This window comes from Neofelis nebulosa, chromosome X (genome assembly GCF_028018385.1).
Source record: "Neofelis nebulosa isolate mNeoNeb1 chromosome X, mNeoNeb1.pri, whole genome shotgun sequence".
NCBI classification, from domain to species: Eukaryota; Metazoa; Chordata; class Mammalia; order Carnivora; family Felidae; genus Neofelis; species Neofelis nebulosa.
In genome coordinates, this window is record NC_080800.1 from 98,318,079 (window position 1) to 98,332,408 (window position 14,330).

General features: G+C 45.3%; 2 protein-coding genes across 2 annotated transcripts; one reads left to right on the forward strand and one right to left on the reverse strand.

Moving 5' to 3' along the window:
• Positions 1-8,752: 8,752 nt before the first annotated feature.
• On the reverse strand, positions 8,753-9,972 carry RNF113A (ring finger protein 113A). The gene has a single exon (XM_058712968.1). It carries the CDS (start codon positions 9,837-9,839, stop codon positions 8,808-8,810), a length of 1,032 nt encoding a protein of 343 aa, XP_058568951.1. The 5' UTR covers positions 9,840-9,972; the 3' UTR covers positions 8,753-8,807.
• A 76-nt stretch (positions 9,973-10,048) lies between these two features.
• Positions 10,049-14,196, forward strand: NDUFA1 (NADH:ubiquinone oxidoreductase subunit A1). The gene is made up of 3 exons (XM_058712969.1): positions 10,049-10,254; positions 11,228-11,317; positions 14,062-14,196. The coding sequence occupies exons 1-3, from the start codon at positions 10,153-10,155 to the stop codon at positions 14,080-14,082; spliced, it is 213 nt and encodes a 70-aa protein (XP_058568952.1). The 5' UTR covers positions 10,049-10,152; the 3' UTR covers positions 14,083-14,196.
• Positions 14,197-14,330: the final 134 nt, after the last annotated feature.

A 14,330-nucleotide genomic window follows, 5' to 3' on the forward strand; every position in this document is an offset into this window, starting at 1 on the left:
GAAAGATACACAAACACCCACAGGGGCCAGGAATCAAGGATGCAGTAGAAGCCCAAGGCAGAAAGCTGGTTCAGGGCCAAGGTCCCATCTTTGCCAACGTCTAAAATATATTGCCCTGACTCTGTCCTTATGTTTTTCTCAACCTCTATTGCCAGGCCTATGCCTATTTCCTCTTGACAAGACTGTTGCCCTGTATTTGAGATCTGTGACTCACTCCTGTCTCCAGCACCTGCCTGTTCTTACAAGCCGAGTATTAAGTATCTGCCTCTGACCTACTGCTTAGCTGTGCATTTACATCTTGGAGCCTGCCTGTGTTTTGGAGTGCTCGCTACCTTGAAACCACCGGCTGGATGTCAGCTGTCAGACTTGGGTGTTCCAGGGCTCACTCCTTAGACCTCTTCTGAGGGAGCGTGGGGCGAGCGGAGGACAAAGTGCGGGCTAACAGCACCCCCCCCCACCCCCAGGTGGGACATGTGTGATATTCCTTGGACACTCCAGGCTACCCCCAAACAGGAAAGGACAAAAACAAATGGTTAAACTGATAAGAGCCTCCACCAATTTACCAGAAAAAGGCAGTCCCATCATAGCCTGAAGTCCAGGAACTCCCAAATGTCTTAACGTTGAGTGCTTTGCTAGAGGGAAAGACAACTTTAGCTTGACGATAGCTAGGCCTCCAGTAAATCTTTAGCATGTGAAAGTCTCTTTGCAAACTCCCTCTCCCCCCACTCCATAAACCAGTAACCCCCCCCACACACACACTTACAGTGCCGCTCTGCCTGCCCATGGGTCCTGTCCCCGTGCTTTAACAAAATCACCTTTTTACACCAAAGACGTCTTCAGGAATTCTTTCTTGGCCGTTGGATCCAGACCCCACAAACCCCCCAATCACCCCAAAAGTTCATCACCAGTGCAGAGCTAGATGTCGGGCTCGAACCCACAAACTGTGAGATCATGACCTGAGTCAAAATCAAGAGTCGGATGCTTAACTGACGGAGTCATCCAGGCGCCCCCTATCTTAATTATTTCAGATTAAGTTTAAAAAAAATGTTAATGTTTATTCATTTTTGAGAAAGAGAGAGAGAGAGAGAGAGAGAGAGAGAGAGAGCAAGCGGGGGAGGGGCAGAGAGAGAGGGAGACACAGAATCCAAAGCAGGCTCCAGGCTCCTAGCTGTCAGCACAGAGCCCGACATGGGGCTTGAACTCACAAACCACGAGATCATGACCTGAGCCGAAGTCGGACACTTAACCGACTGAGCCACCCAGGTGCTCCTGGATTGTTCACTGTAAACTGGTTAATTTTATGTGAATTTCACTTCAATTAAAAAAAAGTTTAAACAAAATTACCACATGACTTAGCATTTCCACTCCTAGGTATCTCCTCCAGAGAAATGGAAACCTGTGTCCACACAAAAATGAATGTTCATGGCATCATTATTCGTAATAGCCAAAATGTGGAAAGAGCCCAAATGTCCATCAACTGATGAATGAATACACAAAATGTAGTATGTCCACACAATGGAGTAGTATTCAGCCATATTGAGAAAAGTACTGATACGTGTTACAGCATGGATCAACTTTGAAAACATGCTTACTGAAAGCAGGCAGTAACACAATACCACATATTATATGATTCCATGGATACGAAATGTCCAGAAAGGGGTAATGTATAGAGACAGAAAGTTGAGTGGTTGCCAGTGAGGTGTGGGGCACGAGGGGGAATAGCGGAGAGCGACCGCTAGTGTTTATGGGTTTCTTTTTGGGGTGTTGAAAATGTTCCCCTAAAAAAATTCTAGTAGAATTAATGTACAGTGTTCAATTAGTTTCAGGTGTACAATATAGTGATCCAACAATTCTGTATGTTACAAAAATGTTCTTGAATTAGTGGGGATGGTTGCACAACCTTGTGAATTTGCTAAAAGCCACTGGAGTATATACTTTAAAATTTTTTTTTAACGTTTATTTATTTTTGAGACAGAGAGAGACAGAGCATGAACAGGGGAGGGTCAGAGAGAGGGAGACACAGAATCTGAAACAGGCTCCAGGCTCTGAGCTGTCAGCACAGAGCCCAACGCGGGGCTCGAACTCACGGACCGCGAGATCGTGACCTGAGCCGAAGTCGGCCGCTTAACCGACTGAGCCACCCAGGCGCCCCTGGAGTATATGCTTTTAAATGGTGACTATGAATATATTCGTACTGAGATATGAGCTGTATCTCACCAAAGCTGTTACAAAGAAAGAATAAATGGGAGATGAGAAAGGAAGGACATTGAGTGTGCGGTTTTTCTTGGTTTGGCGAGAGGGAAGGAGAGAGAAATAGCTAAACAGGAAGGCTGGGTCGACGGGAAAAAGCAAAGGACCGATTACCGTAAAAGTCAGCACAGGGGGTTACCTCTGTGTAACCTCTATGGGTGGAGGGGTGTGATCTGAAGAGGGTGCACTGAGGCTCCTTGAGTGTTCTCAGTTTTGTATTCCTTGACCAGGGTCGTGGTTATGCGGGTGTTCCTATGTAATTACTTGTTCTGCAAAGTTGTGTTTTATGTGCTTTTCTGTATGTGCATCTTTCTTTTTTTTAGTTTTTTTAAAGTTTATTTATTTTGAGAGAGAGTCGGTGGCGGGGGGGCGGGCAGAGAGAGGGAGAAATAGAATCCCAAGCAGGCTCCGCACTGCCAGTGCAGAGCTGGACACGGGGCTCGATCTCATAAACTGTGAGATCATGACCTGAGCCGAGATGAAGAGTCAGACGCTTAACCGACTGAGCACCACTTTTTTTTTTTTTCAAAGTATTCTCTACATGCAACGTGGGGCTCGAACTCATAACCCAAGATCAAGAGGCGCATCCCCGACTTGTGCACTTTTGTTATGGCTGTGTCTCTATTGCTTAAATCAATGCCTGGCATATAGTGGATGCTCAAAAACTACTTATTAAATGCATGTCCACAGCCTCCAGTCTAGTCCAGTCCACCATCGTGTCACCTGGACTAGTGCTCCAGCCTCCTAAGTGGTCTCCGTGTCTCCTGTCTGGTTCCTTGAATCCATTCTCCACACTGCAGAATTCTCTTTTTAAAAATTCAAATCGGGGGGTGCCTGGGTGGCTCAGTTGGTTAAGCCTTCAGCTCAGGTAATGATCTCACGGTTCGGTTCGTGAGTTCGAGCCCCACATCAGGCTCTCTGCTGTCAGCACAGAACCTGCTTGGGATCCTCTGTCACCCTTTCTCTCTCCTCTCCCCCATTTCCACTCTTTCTCTCTCAAAAATAAACGTTAAAAAAAAATCTCTCTCACTTTGTCCTGCTCACATTCATGCTCTCTCTCTCTCAAAAAAATTCAAATCTGATCATCTCACTTTCTTTTTTTTATGTTTATTTATTTTGAGAGAGCACGTGCACATGCATACAAGTGGGGGACGCGCAGAGAGAGAGGGAGAGAGAATCCCAAGCAGGTTCCATGCTCAGCTCGGAGCCAGACATGGAGGCTGGATCCCACGACCATGAGCTAGATCCTGACCTGAGCCGAAATCAAGAGTCGGACACTCAGCTGACTGAGCCACCCAGGTGCCCCTTCACTTTCTTTTTTAAAACCCTTTGATGGCATCCCTTTGCCATTCAGATAAAGTCCAGAGTCCTTAACGTGACTCGCAAGGTGTCTGCTCTTTGGCCCCTGATTACCTCTTTCCTGCAGCCGTGCTGGACTGCTTTGTATTCTTAGCCCAAGCCAGTCGCTCACTTCAGGTCTTCAGTGTGTACTTATCCCTCTGCCTGGGATACTCTCTCCCGCTCCCCTTTTAGGTCTCAGTTTGAGGGTCATTTCCTAGGGCAGCCTCCTCTGACTTCTCAGACTAGGTTAGCTTCTTTAGAGCAATCTTATCTCTGCTCACATGCTTGCTTTCCCCTCCCCCCCTACATACTTTAAAAAACTATTTGTGGGGCACCTGGGTGGCTCAGTCGATTGAGTGTCCTACTTTGGCTCTGGTCATGATCTCACAGTTCGTGGGTTCGAGCCCCACATCGGGCTTTGCACTGATAGCATGGAGCCTGTTTCAGATTCTCTGTCTCCCTCTGTGCACACTGTCTCTCCCTCAAAAATAAATAAAAGTTAAAAAAAATAAACACGATCAGCAAAACTAAAAGGCAACCGACCTAATGGGAGAAGATATTTGCAAACAACATATCAGATAAAGGGTTAGTATCCAAAATCTATAAAGAATTTATCCAACTCAACACCAAAAATACAAAGAATCCTGTGAAGAAATGAGCAAAAGACATGAATAGACACTTCTCCAAAGAAGACATCCAGATGGCCAACTGACACATGGAAACATGCTCCACATTACTCAGAATCAGGGAAATACAAATCAAAACCACAATGAGATACCACCTTACACCTGTCAGGATGGCTAACATTAACAACTCAGGCAACGACAGATGTTGGCAAGGATGCGGAGAAAGAGGGATGCTGTTGCACTGCTGGTGGGAATGCAAACTGGTGCAGCCGCTCTGGAAAACAGTATGGAGGGTCCTCAAAAAACTAAAAATAGACCTACCCTACGACCCAGCAATCGCACTACTAGGCATTTATCCACGGGATACAGGGGTGCTGTTTCGAAGGGGCACATGCACCCCCATGTTTATAGCAGCACTATCGACAATAGCCAAGTATGGAAAGAGCCCAAATGACCATCGATGGATAAATGGATAAAGAAGATGTGGCATGTAATATGCAATGGAGCATTACTCAGCAATCAGAAAGAATGAAACCTTGCCCTTTGCAACTACGTAGATGGAACTGGAGGGTATTATGCGAAGTGAAATTAGTCAGAGAAAGACAACAACCATATGACTTCACTCATATGAGGACTTTAAGAGACAAAAAAGATGAATATAAGGGAAGGGAAACAAAAATAATATAAAAACAGGGAGGGGGACAAAACAGAAGAGACTCTTAAATATGGAGAACAAACTGAGGGCTGCTGGAGGGGGTGTGGGGGGGATGGGCTAAATGGGTCAGGGGCACTAAGGAATCTACTCCTGAAATCATTGTTGCACTATATGCTGACTAATTTGGATGTAAATTTTAAAAAAATTAAAATTAAAATTAAAAATAAATAAAAATATTTGAAAGAACAAATGTTTAATTTCCACCTATGAAATGAAGTTGCACCATTTAATTAAAGGTGATAAAAACTAGTTCTGACTTTTAAAATGTAATCATAAACTGGTAAATATGAAAGATATTTTGAGTACACTATTGATGCGTGTGCTTTTGTGGTTATGGTCCCTTTTAAGAAAATGCTGGATGTTGTGGATCCTAAGATTAATGCTCATTTGCATGTATCTTGTATATTCTTAAGATTCAGAGGCAGGTATTAAACAATATGTGGAGTAGTAGACAAATGTCTTTCTCCTATTCTTTCTCTCAGCACTTTAAGACCAACTTCTTAGGGAGCCTGGGTGACTCAGTCAGTTGAGCGTCTAACTCTTGATTTCTGCTCGGATCACAATCTCAACGGTTGGCAGAATGGAGCCCCACGTTGCTTCAGGCTCTGTGCTGACAGCGGTAAGCCTGCTTGGAGTCTCTCTCTCTCTCTCTCTCTCTCTCTCTCTCTCTCTGTCTCTCTCTCTGCCTGTCCTCCACTCACATGCTCTGTCTTCCTCTCTCAAAATAAATAAATAAACATTAAAAAAAGACTTTTTTTTTTAATATAATTTGTCAACTTGGTTTCCATGCAACACGCAGTGCTCATCCCAACAGGTGCCCTCCTCCATGCCCATCACCCACCCTTCTCTCCCTCCCACCCCCCATCAACCCTCAGATTGTTCTCAGTTTTTAAGAGTCTCTTATGGTTTGGCTCCCTCCCTTTTTTTTCCCTTCCCCTCCCCCATGGTCTTCTGTTAAGTTTCTCAGGATCCACGTAAGAGTGAAAACATATGGTATCTGTCTTTCTCTGTATGGCTTATTTCACTTAGCATAAGACTCTCCACTTCCATCCACGTTGTGACAAAAGGCCATATTTCGTTCTTTCTCATTGCCAAGTAGTATTCCATTGTGTATATAAACCACAATTTCTTTATCCATTCATCGGTTGATGGACATTTAGGCTCTTTCCATAATTCGGCTATTGTTGAGAGTGCTGCTGTAAACATTGGGGTACACGTGCCCCTCTGCGTCAGCACTCCTGTATCCCTTGGGTAAATTCCTAGCAGTGCTATTGCTGGGTCATAGGGTAGATCTATTTTTAATTTTTTGAGGACCCTCCACACTGTTTTCCAGAGTGGCTGCACCGGTTTGCATTCCCAGCAACAGTGCGAGAGGGTTCCCGTTTCAGACTAACTTGATCTGTGCCTTCAATCTCATCCCTGGTCAGTTCTAGAGCTTAGTCTTCGGCAGCATTCTTTCTCTTTCATCTTTTTCTCCTGGACCCTTTCCATCAGCTTAACTTCCTGAATATCAATTCTCAGGAAGGGTAAAAAAAAAAAAAAAAAAAAAAAGAAAAAAGAAAGAAACATTTTTATAATTCTTTTGCTCCTCATCACCATGTATCTTTCACGACACTTCACTCTCTTCCTTTGCCTTCCATGACAGTGTTCGCTTTTTTTTTTTAGTTTTTTTTTTTTAATGTTTATTTATTTTTGAGAGAGACCGAGACAGAGCTTGAGCGGGGGAGGGGCAGAGAGAGAGAGTGACACAGAGAATCTAAAGCAGTCTCCAGGCTCTGAGCTGTCAGCACAGGGCTCGAACCCATGGGCCCTGAGATCATGACCTGAGCCGAAGCCAGATGCCCAAACGACTGAGCCACCCAGGCACCCCGACAGTGTTTGCTTCTATTTCTCCATCTGTGTCCCCACAGCGTCCTGTTTCCTATTTGGCTGCTTCTTTGTCTCATCCCTTGAGTGCTGTTTCCTCTGTCCATCCTTTCTTAAACCCTTTCCCAATAGGTTATGACGTATCCCCACTGGACTTTATCCATTCTCTTATAGAATGTATCACTTTGTAGAAAGTAAAACGATGCTTCTGAACTCCGAGGCTGGGATTGGGTTAATCCTGAGAAATCGACCCAGTGCACTTTTTCCCTCCTGCTTATCACACCTGCCACTGTTTGATGTCCAGCTCCGTGAAGACAGGGGTTGTGTCTATCTTGTTTGCTAATATCCCCTATCGCAAACATAGTGCCTGACACAGTTGCCGCTCAAAGAATATATTTATTTTTTTATTTTTTATTTTATTAAAAAATTTTTTTAATGTTTTTATTTATTTTTGAGGCAGAGCATGAGCAGGGGAGGGGCAGAGAGAGAGGGAGACACAGAATCTGAAGCAGGCTCCAGGCTCTGAGCTGTCAGCACAGAGCCTGACGAGGGGCTCGAACTCATGGACCATGAGATCATGACCTGAGCTGAAGTCGGACACTCAACTGGCTGAGCCACCCAGGCGCCCCTCAAAGAATATATTTAAATGGATTAATGAATGTGAATTTAAAAACTCTAACCCACAATTAATTATTGCATCTCTTTCCTGGGATCAGCACAAATACTAATCAGTAAAAATGTATTCATCATTTGGTCTAACTGGCCTCCCTGCCTCGTGTCTTCCATCTTCCTGCAATCTATCCAACAGCCTGTGGCCCCAGTAACATTAAAAGAAAAACAAAAAGCCTGGGGGCACCTGGGTGGCTCAGCTGGTTAAGGTTCCGACTTTGGCTCAGGTCGTGATCTCGCAGTTCATGAGTTCAAGCCCCACATCGGGGCTCTGTGCTGGCAGCTCGGAGCCCGGAGCCTGCTCTGGGTTCCGTGTCTCCCTCTCTCTCTGCCCCTCCCCTACTTGCTCTCTCTCTCCCTCTCAAAAATAAACATTGGGGGAAAAAAAAGTCTGATTGTGTTCCCTTCCCCAAACCTCTGCTGTCTCATTACCTACAGAATGTGGTCAAAGCTCCTTGGCCTGGATTCAAGGCTTTGGCCCCAATATCCCTTTTCAAGCGTCTCTGGGTTTATTGTTTATTACATGCCAAGCACTGGGCTTGTCACTGAAGACTTTACAGACTGGTTGGGAAGACAGGTACGTAGATGACTGTGATCAGCTCCGTTACAGTCTGTGAGGACACGGTTTCAGACAATGGATTATAAAATGCTGGGTTTCTGCCCTGTGAACTTGGTTTACAAGTTGGGTCTAGCGCTGCAGTGTCCAATATAGTGGCTAACTTGCCACACTTCAGGTCCTCAGCTGCCACATGAAGCTAGTGGCTACCATACTGGACAGCGCAGCATAGGCCATTTCAATCGTTCGTGGAAGCAGGGTCACCTACGGTGCTTTAAAGACAGCAAGGACCATTTCCCAAACACGAACCCTGCTGCTAGCTAGCAGCTCGCCCACCCGATCCTCCCACTCACCCCCCACCCCCCAAACACACACCTTGACTGGGGCAGGTTTTGAAGCAGTACAGGCTCCCAACAGAGATAATGCATGGAAGGTACTTTTGTAAACTATTAAGTGATACAGAAACGTGACACGATAGGTTCAGTTCTTGCTTTCATCACAGCTTTGATTAGTTCTAGCAACTTCTAGCTCTTCTATCCAACTTCTCTCCTCCCCGGAATTCATGCCAAAGGGTTCTGAAAAGTTATGTTACACCCAGGCAGCATTTATACCAGGCAAAAATCCAGATTGTACCTACCTCGAGGCTTTTACAAGCCATCCATCCAGGAACCTACTTCACCACCCGCCTCTTCCACTCACTTTCCCTAGAAAGGAAGGACACGGCGAATGACGCTTTCCAAAACAACAAAAGTATTTATTTTGAGGTATGAGAATAATAGGAAAACTAAGTGATGGGGTTTGGACTCTCATCGGGGTCTTCTGGGAAATCGGAAGCACCACCCACTTCCGCAGCTCGGTGCTTCTCCAACTTAGCAATCAATTCTTTCGCTGGATTGAAGACGCCATTGGTCTGCTGGTCACAGACATAGCAGCGAGGGGTGGTGCGGAAATGCTGCAGCGCACAGCTCTCACAGAAATAATGCCTGCACTTGGTGACAACTGGATTCTGGAAGGTCTGGCGACAGATGAAACACTTGAATGGTATTTCCTCATCATCGCTTCCCACTTCATAGTTTTCATCCTCATAGACGCCATAGCGACCCTCATCAAGCTCACGTTCGATCTGCCACCCATGCTTGTAATCTGAACGGTCATGGAGGAACTTGCAGCTGTCTCCGAAGCCGCAAAAGCCAGTCTCCTTGTAGTCTTTGCAAATGTCGGGCTGGTAATCCCAGCGCACGGTGGCGCGTAGATGCTCGGGAGCTCGGATGGGGCCCTTCCTCACCATCCCGGAGGAAGCATTGCCCATAGACGTATCCTTGGGCTTCATGTATTTCTGATAATTATTGATCCCCCGATAGATCTTGTCATCTTCCTTGCCCCTCAGCTCCTCCTGGATCTTCTGGCTGCGCTCAAAGATGGCTTGCGCGTCACGCTCCTTCTCTGTGTCTAGCTCGTAGACCGCAGTCGCGCCCATATCCTCTGGTCCCACAGGCTTGGCCGAGCGGGTGGACTTGTACACCACGCCAAGGCTCTCGGGCTCGGTCGCCTCCTCCTCGCTGCTCAAGTCGCCGTAAGCCTCCTTCTGTTTACCACTGCCACGAGTCTTCTGTATCATCGGGTTGTGGATCGCCCGCTTCTTTTCCGGGCGAACCACTGTGTTGCCTTCGTCGCTGCTGCCGCTGCTGTCTCCGGACTCCTTGTCGCAGACCGGGCGCTTTCTGCGGCCCGCAGCCCCTTTTCGTGCACCGGGCTTTTTGAAGAGGAAGGTGCACACCTGGTCCGTGGTCTTTCCCGGCGAAAGTTGCTCTGCCATTTTAGAGTCCCGAGCTCCGGAACGGCTATGGCGTGCTCGGCCGCGCGGGGCCTCTTCACGTCATCGTACGTCGCGCGCCCGGCCGCCAGTCGGAGCCAACCGGGCGGCCCAAAGCCGACTGCGGGAGCGCTAGGGGGCGACGGGGCGAGCGCGCGCCACCCCTGAGCCCCGTCGGCCTCCGTCGTTTCCTCCGGAGGCGTGTGCGGCCCCGCCCCGCTCGCAGCTTGCCGCGGAGCCTACCGGGAAGGGTCCGAGGCCGGGTCACCTTTCGGGGGCCGGGAAGGAGGGGCTCGGTCCTGGCAGCCGCGGCGCGATGTGGTTCGAGATTCTGCCCGGCCTCGGCGTCATGGCCGTGTGCTTGGTCATCCCCGGCATAGCCACTGCGCACATCCACAGGTTCTGTAACGGGGGCAAGGTAAGGCGGCCTCTCCGGCGCGACGGCTGACTCCGCGGACTGGCGTTACAAAACGGGCCGCGGGAGGCCGTTGGGGCGCGGAGCCTCTCTGGGCTGGGGAACACCAGGGGCGGCCCTCCTCTTTCTTAGTGTTGCCTGCAAGCGGAGGCTTGCGGAACGAAACCCGACGGAAACCACATCCTCCTCTAGCAAGAAGCAGCTAGTTGTCGTGCGAAGAGTGGGCTAGAGGGCAGAGTGGGTTCGGGGGGGCTGGAAAGGTAGATTAGAAGGTAGGTCCGAACTCCTGGGCGTCAGTCTAGTCTTGCCTCCACTTCCTCGGATCTCTGATCTTTCTTGCTGGATGGTTTTTTCTTTGTGTTTTTTTTTTTTTTTTTTTAGTTTCTCGCATCCACATCCTGGTAGCTTCACGGTTTTTTACCTCCCTACCCGTAGTTAGGTTTTTCCCTTGACATTTTTTTATCCCCCACCTTTCCCCCCGCAAGCCTCTAGGTATTTACCGCAAGATCTTGCTTTTCACATCAGGGTTGTAATTTTCTTCTCCTTCTACTCGTTCACGTTATCTCTAGAGTGCAGGGTATAAATGTGTTTGCTTTCTGGTTTTGTGACTTTTCTTCACGTGTGATCTGCCGCTGTTGTTTCCTCTCATTAGGGTCCCAAAAGGAAACGAGTAGTCAGGTGTCTTAAAAAAAAAAAAAAAAAAAAAAAGCAGGGGGTGGGGGCGGGGCGAGGGGAAGAAGGAAAGAGGAAAAAAACCAGATGCTGGTTAAAATACAAAGGGTAAGAACTCATGGTTACCATCTTAATTATGAAGTTTAATGATCCGATTTTATTTAGGATCCGGTCTTAATATCGATTTGGTTTTTGTTTCAGTGATGATTTCTTTTCTAGAATGTCACTTATAACTTCCAATAGCCCTCTCTTGGGTCATTCATTTTCATAAACATTGTGCAATAATACTTTCTTTTAATTGTAGGAAAAAAGGGTTGCCTATTATCGGTATCAGTGGAGTTTGATGCAAAGAGACAGGCGCATCTCTGGAGTTAATCGTTACTATGTGTCAAAGGTAAGATAGCTCTGACGCTAGCCATGTGTCAGTTGAGATGGGTTCTAGTAATGTTTTGCCAAATGTCTTACGGTGCTAATTTCCTTTGTGTTTTTTATTCTGTGGATTGTCTGCCTGTGCCCTTTGCTTGTTCTTTTCTTTCTTTTTTTTTTTTAATTTTTTTTTCAACGTTTTTTATTTATTTTTGGGACAGAGAGAGACAGAGCATGAACAGGGGAGGGGCAGAGAGAGAGGGAGACACAGAATCGGAAACAGGCTCCAGGCTCCGAGCCATCAGCCCAGAGCCTGACGCGGGGCTCGAACTCACGGACCGCGAGATCGTGACCTGGCTGAAGTCAGACGCTTAACCGACTATGCCACCCAGGCGCCCCTGCTTGTTCTTTTCATACACGCACCTACACATATATGTTATTTACATGTAATGACTATTAATCTTTTGTCTGTTGCATATGTGGTAGATCTTTTCCCAAGTCTGGCTTCTTCGTTTTATGATGTTTTTCATCACATAGGTTTTAATTTTGGTGTTCAGTTTATCATATTTTGTCATTCTGGATTTTGGCTCACAAATGATTCTCCTACCTAAGATTATTTATATATTTTAAAAATTCCTCCAAAAAAAATATATATATATATATATTTACATTTAGTGCTTTGACCCATCTACAGGTCATTTGGGGGTATAATGTGAAATCAGATTTTAACTGTACTTTTTTCCAAGGGATAGCCAGTTGTCACAATTGTCCATTTGTAGAACAGTCCATTTTTTTTTTAACATTTTTTTTTGAGACAGAGATAGAGCATGAGCAGGGGAGGGGCAGAGAGAGAGAGGGAGACACAGAATCCAAAACAGGCTCCAGGCTCTGAGCTGTCAGCACAGAGCCAGACACTGGGCTCGAACTCACAAACCTGTGACATCATGACCTGAGCTGAAGTCAGACGCTTAACTGACTGAGCCACCCAGGTGCCCTAAACAGTCCATTTTTTAATTTGAAATACCATTCTAATAAACTAAATTTCCATATACACATGGTCCTGTTTCACAAATACACTTTTCCATTAGTACTCCATTAGTTTGCCAGTTCCTGCCCCCAATGCCATAGGTTAAAGAATTACTCTAATTTTAAATTTGATTGAATCCTATGGAATTGCAGTTTTTTGTAGATACAAAATGGCCAAGCAATAGCATTTTAATGTGATAAACCTAATAGTATATTCCTACATCTTGTAGGAGTTCATCTCCCATTATTCTTTTAAAAAATTGTAGTTACTTTTTAATATTCTCTCCTGGCTCATTTATTCTTCACCGTCAACCTAGGTTAATATGAGTTTCATTTTATAGATGAGAAAACAGGGTCGGTGACTATAAATAACACTCTAAGGACTCAAGCTAGCCTGTCAATATAGTGCTGTTTGAGAATCTAATGTAATGAATGTGACGATCGATCTCTACTCAACTAAAGCGGTATTTCTCAAAGCACGGACCAATAACCATCACGATCAGTTGGCGTAGGAGATAAAATGAAGATTCCTAATTAGAATTTCTACAGGGTGGCTCCCTGGGCCATGCAGTTTTAATTTCTCGCAAGGTGATTCTTCCCGCAATAGTAAACAAAATACCTGGGCTGTGTTATTTTAACACTTGGAAGAAATGTCATCGCTGATTAATCTTTTACTCTATGGTTCCTGAGGTTTTTGGTTGTGAGCTAAGTAAGAAAGAGTGGGTCTTCTGAATAAACAGTGTCTTGCTTACAGAGCAAGAGTTCTGGAGGTGGGGGGTCCCTGACCTTGAGTTCTGGCTCTGTCACTTTCTTACTGACTTAAGCAAGAGACTTTTAAGCAGCCTCCGTTTGTCCATGTGTAAAAAAGTAGAATGAGGTTGACAGTATTTTCCTCACGTTGGCTGTTATTTTTTTTTTTAATGGTTTTACCTTCCTGTCCTCTGACTCTCTGAAGGATCCAGATGGTAAATAGTTGCTTGACTTTAGTTCTGATGGGGCGGGTTGGGGGCGGGGGGGGGGGTCTTTTCATATAAAGTGATATGTTTGCTGCTGTCAGAAAATGAAAACCAGACATCCTTATAGCTTACTCTTTTTACTTTAGTGATTATAAAATTCAGTTCGCTTTATTGTTGCAGTTAGAGAAATAAGGGATGTGCAAGTACTTTCTTTAATAAAATGCCATTTGGGGACGCTGGAAGCAAGGGTACAGGCATACCTCATTTTATTGCACTTATCGATACAGTACTGTGCTTTGTTACAAATTGAAGGGTTGGGCGGTCCTGCATCGAGCAAGTCCGTCAGCGCCATTTTTCCAACAGCATCTGCTCAGTTCGTGTCTCTGTATCACATGTTGGTAATTTTTGAAATATTTCAAACTTATTATGAATATATTTGTTACAGTGATCTGTGATCAGTGCTTACGACTCACTGAAAAGTCAGGTGATGGTTGCATTTTTTAGCACTAAAGTACTCTTTATTTTTAAGAAAACATTTTTTAGCACTAAAGTACTTTAAAATTAAGGTTTGTACACTGTGTTTTTAGACCTAATGCCATTGCACAGTTAAGAGACTACAGTATAGGGTGAACATAATTTTTCTATGCACCGGGCAACCAAAAAATTTATTTGACTGACTTTACTGACGTGGTCCGGAACCAAACCTTCAAGATCTCTGATGTATGCCAGTACATGCACATCTTTGGTGGGAACAGAATTCTCACATTTTCCTTTTTATACTGTTTTTCAGGGTTTGGAAAATATTGATTAAAGAAGCCTTTTCCTGACCGATGAAGATTAACTCAGTTATGCTCATCTGCCCTTTCTAGAAGGTTATGCAGTCTATCAATGTAGTACATAATAAAAACAAAAAAGCAAAATCAAAGGCTTTGTCTACTTTTTTTTTTAATAGTACTAAACAATCTCAAGCAATCTACCCAGTGTAGCTTTATCACTTAAAAAAAAACTAGGGGCGTTGGGTGGCTCAGTCCGTGATCTCACAGTTCATGAGATTGAGTC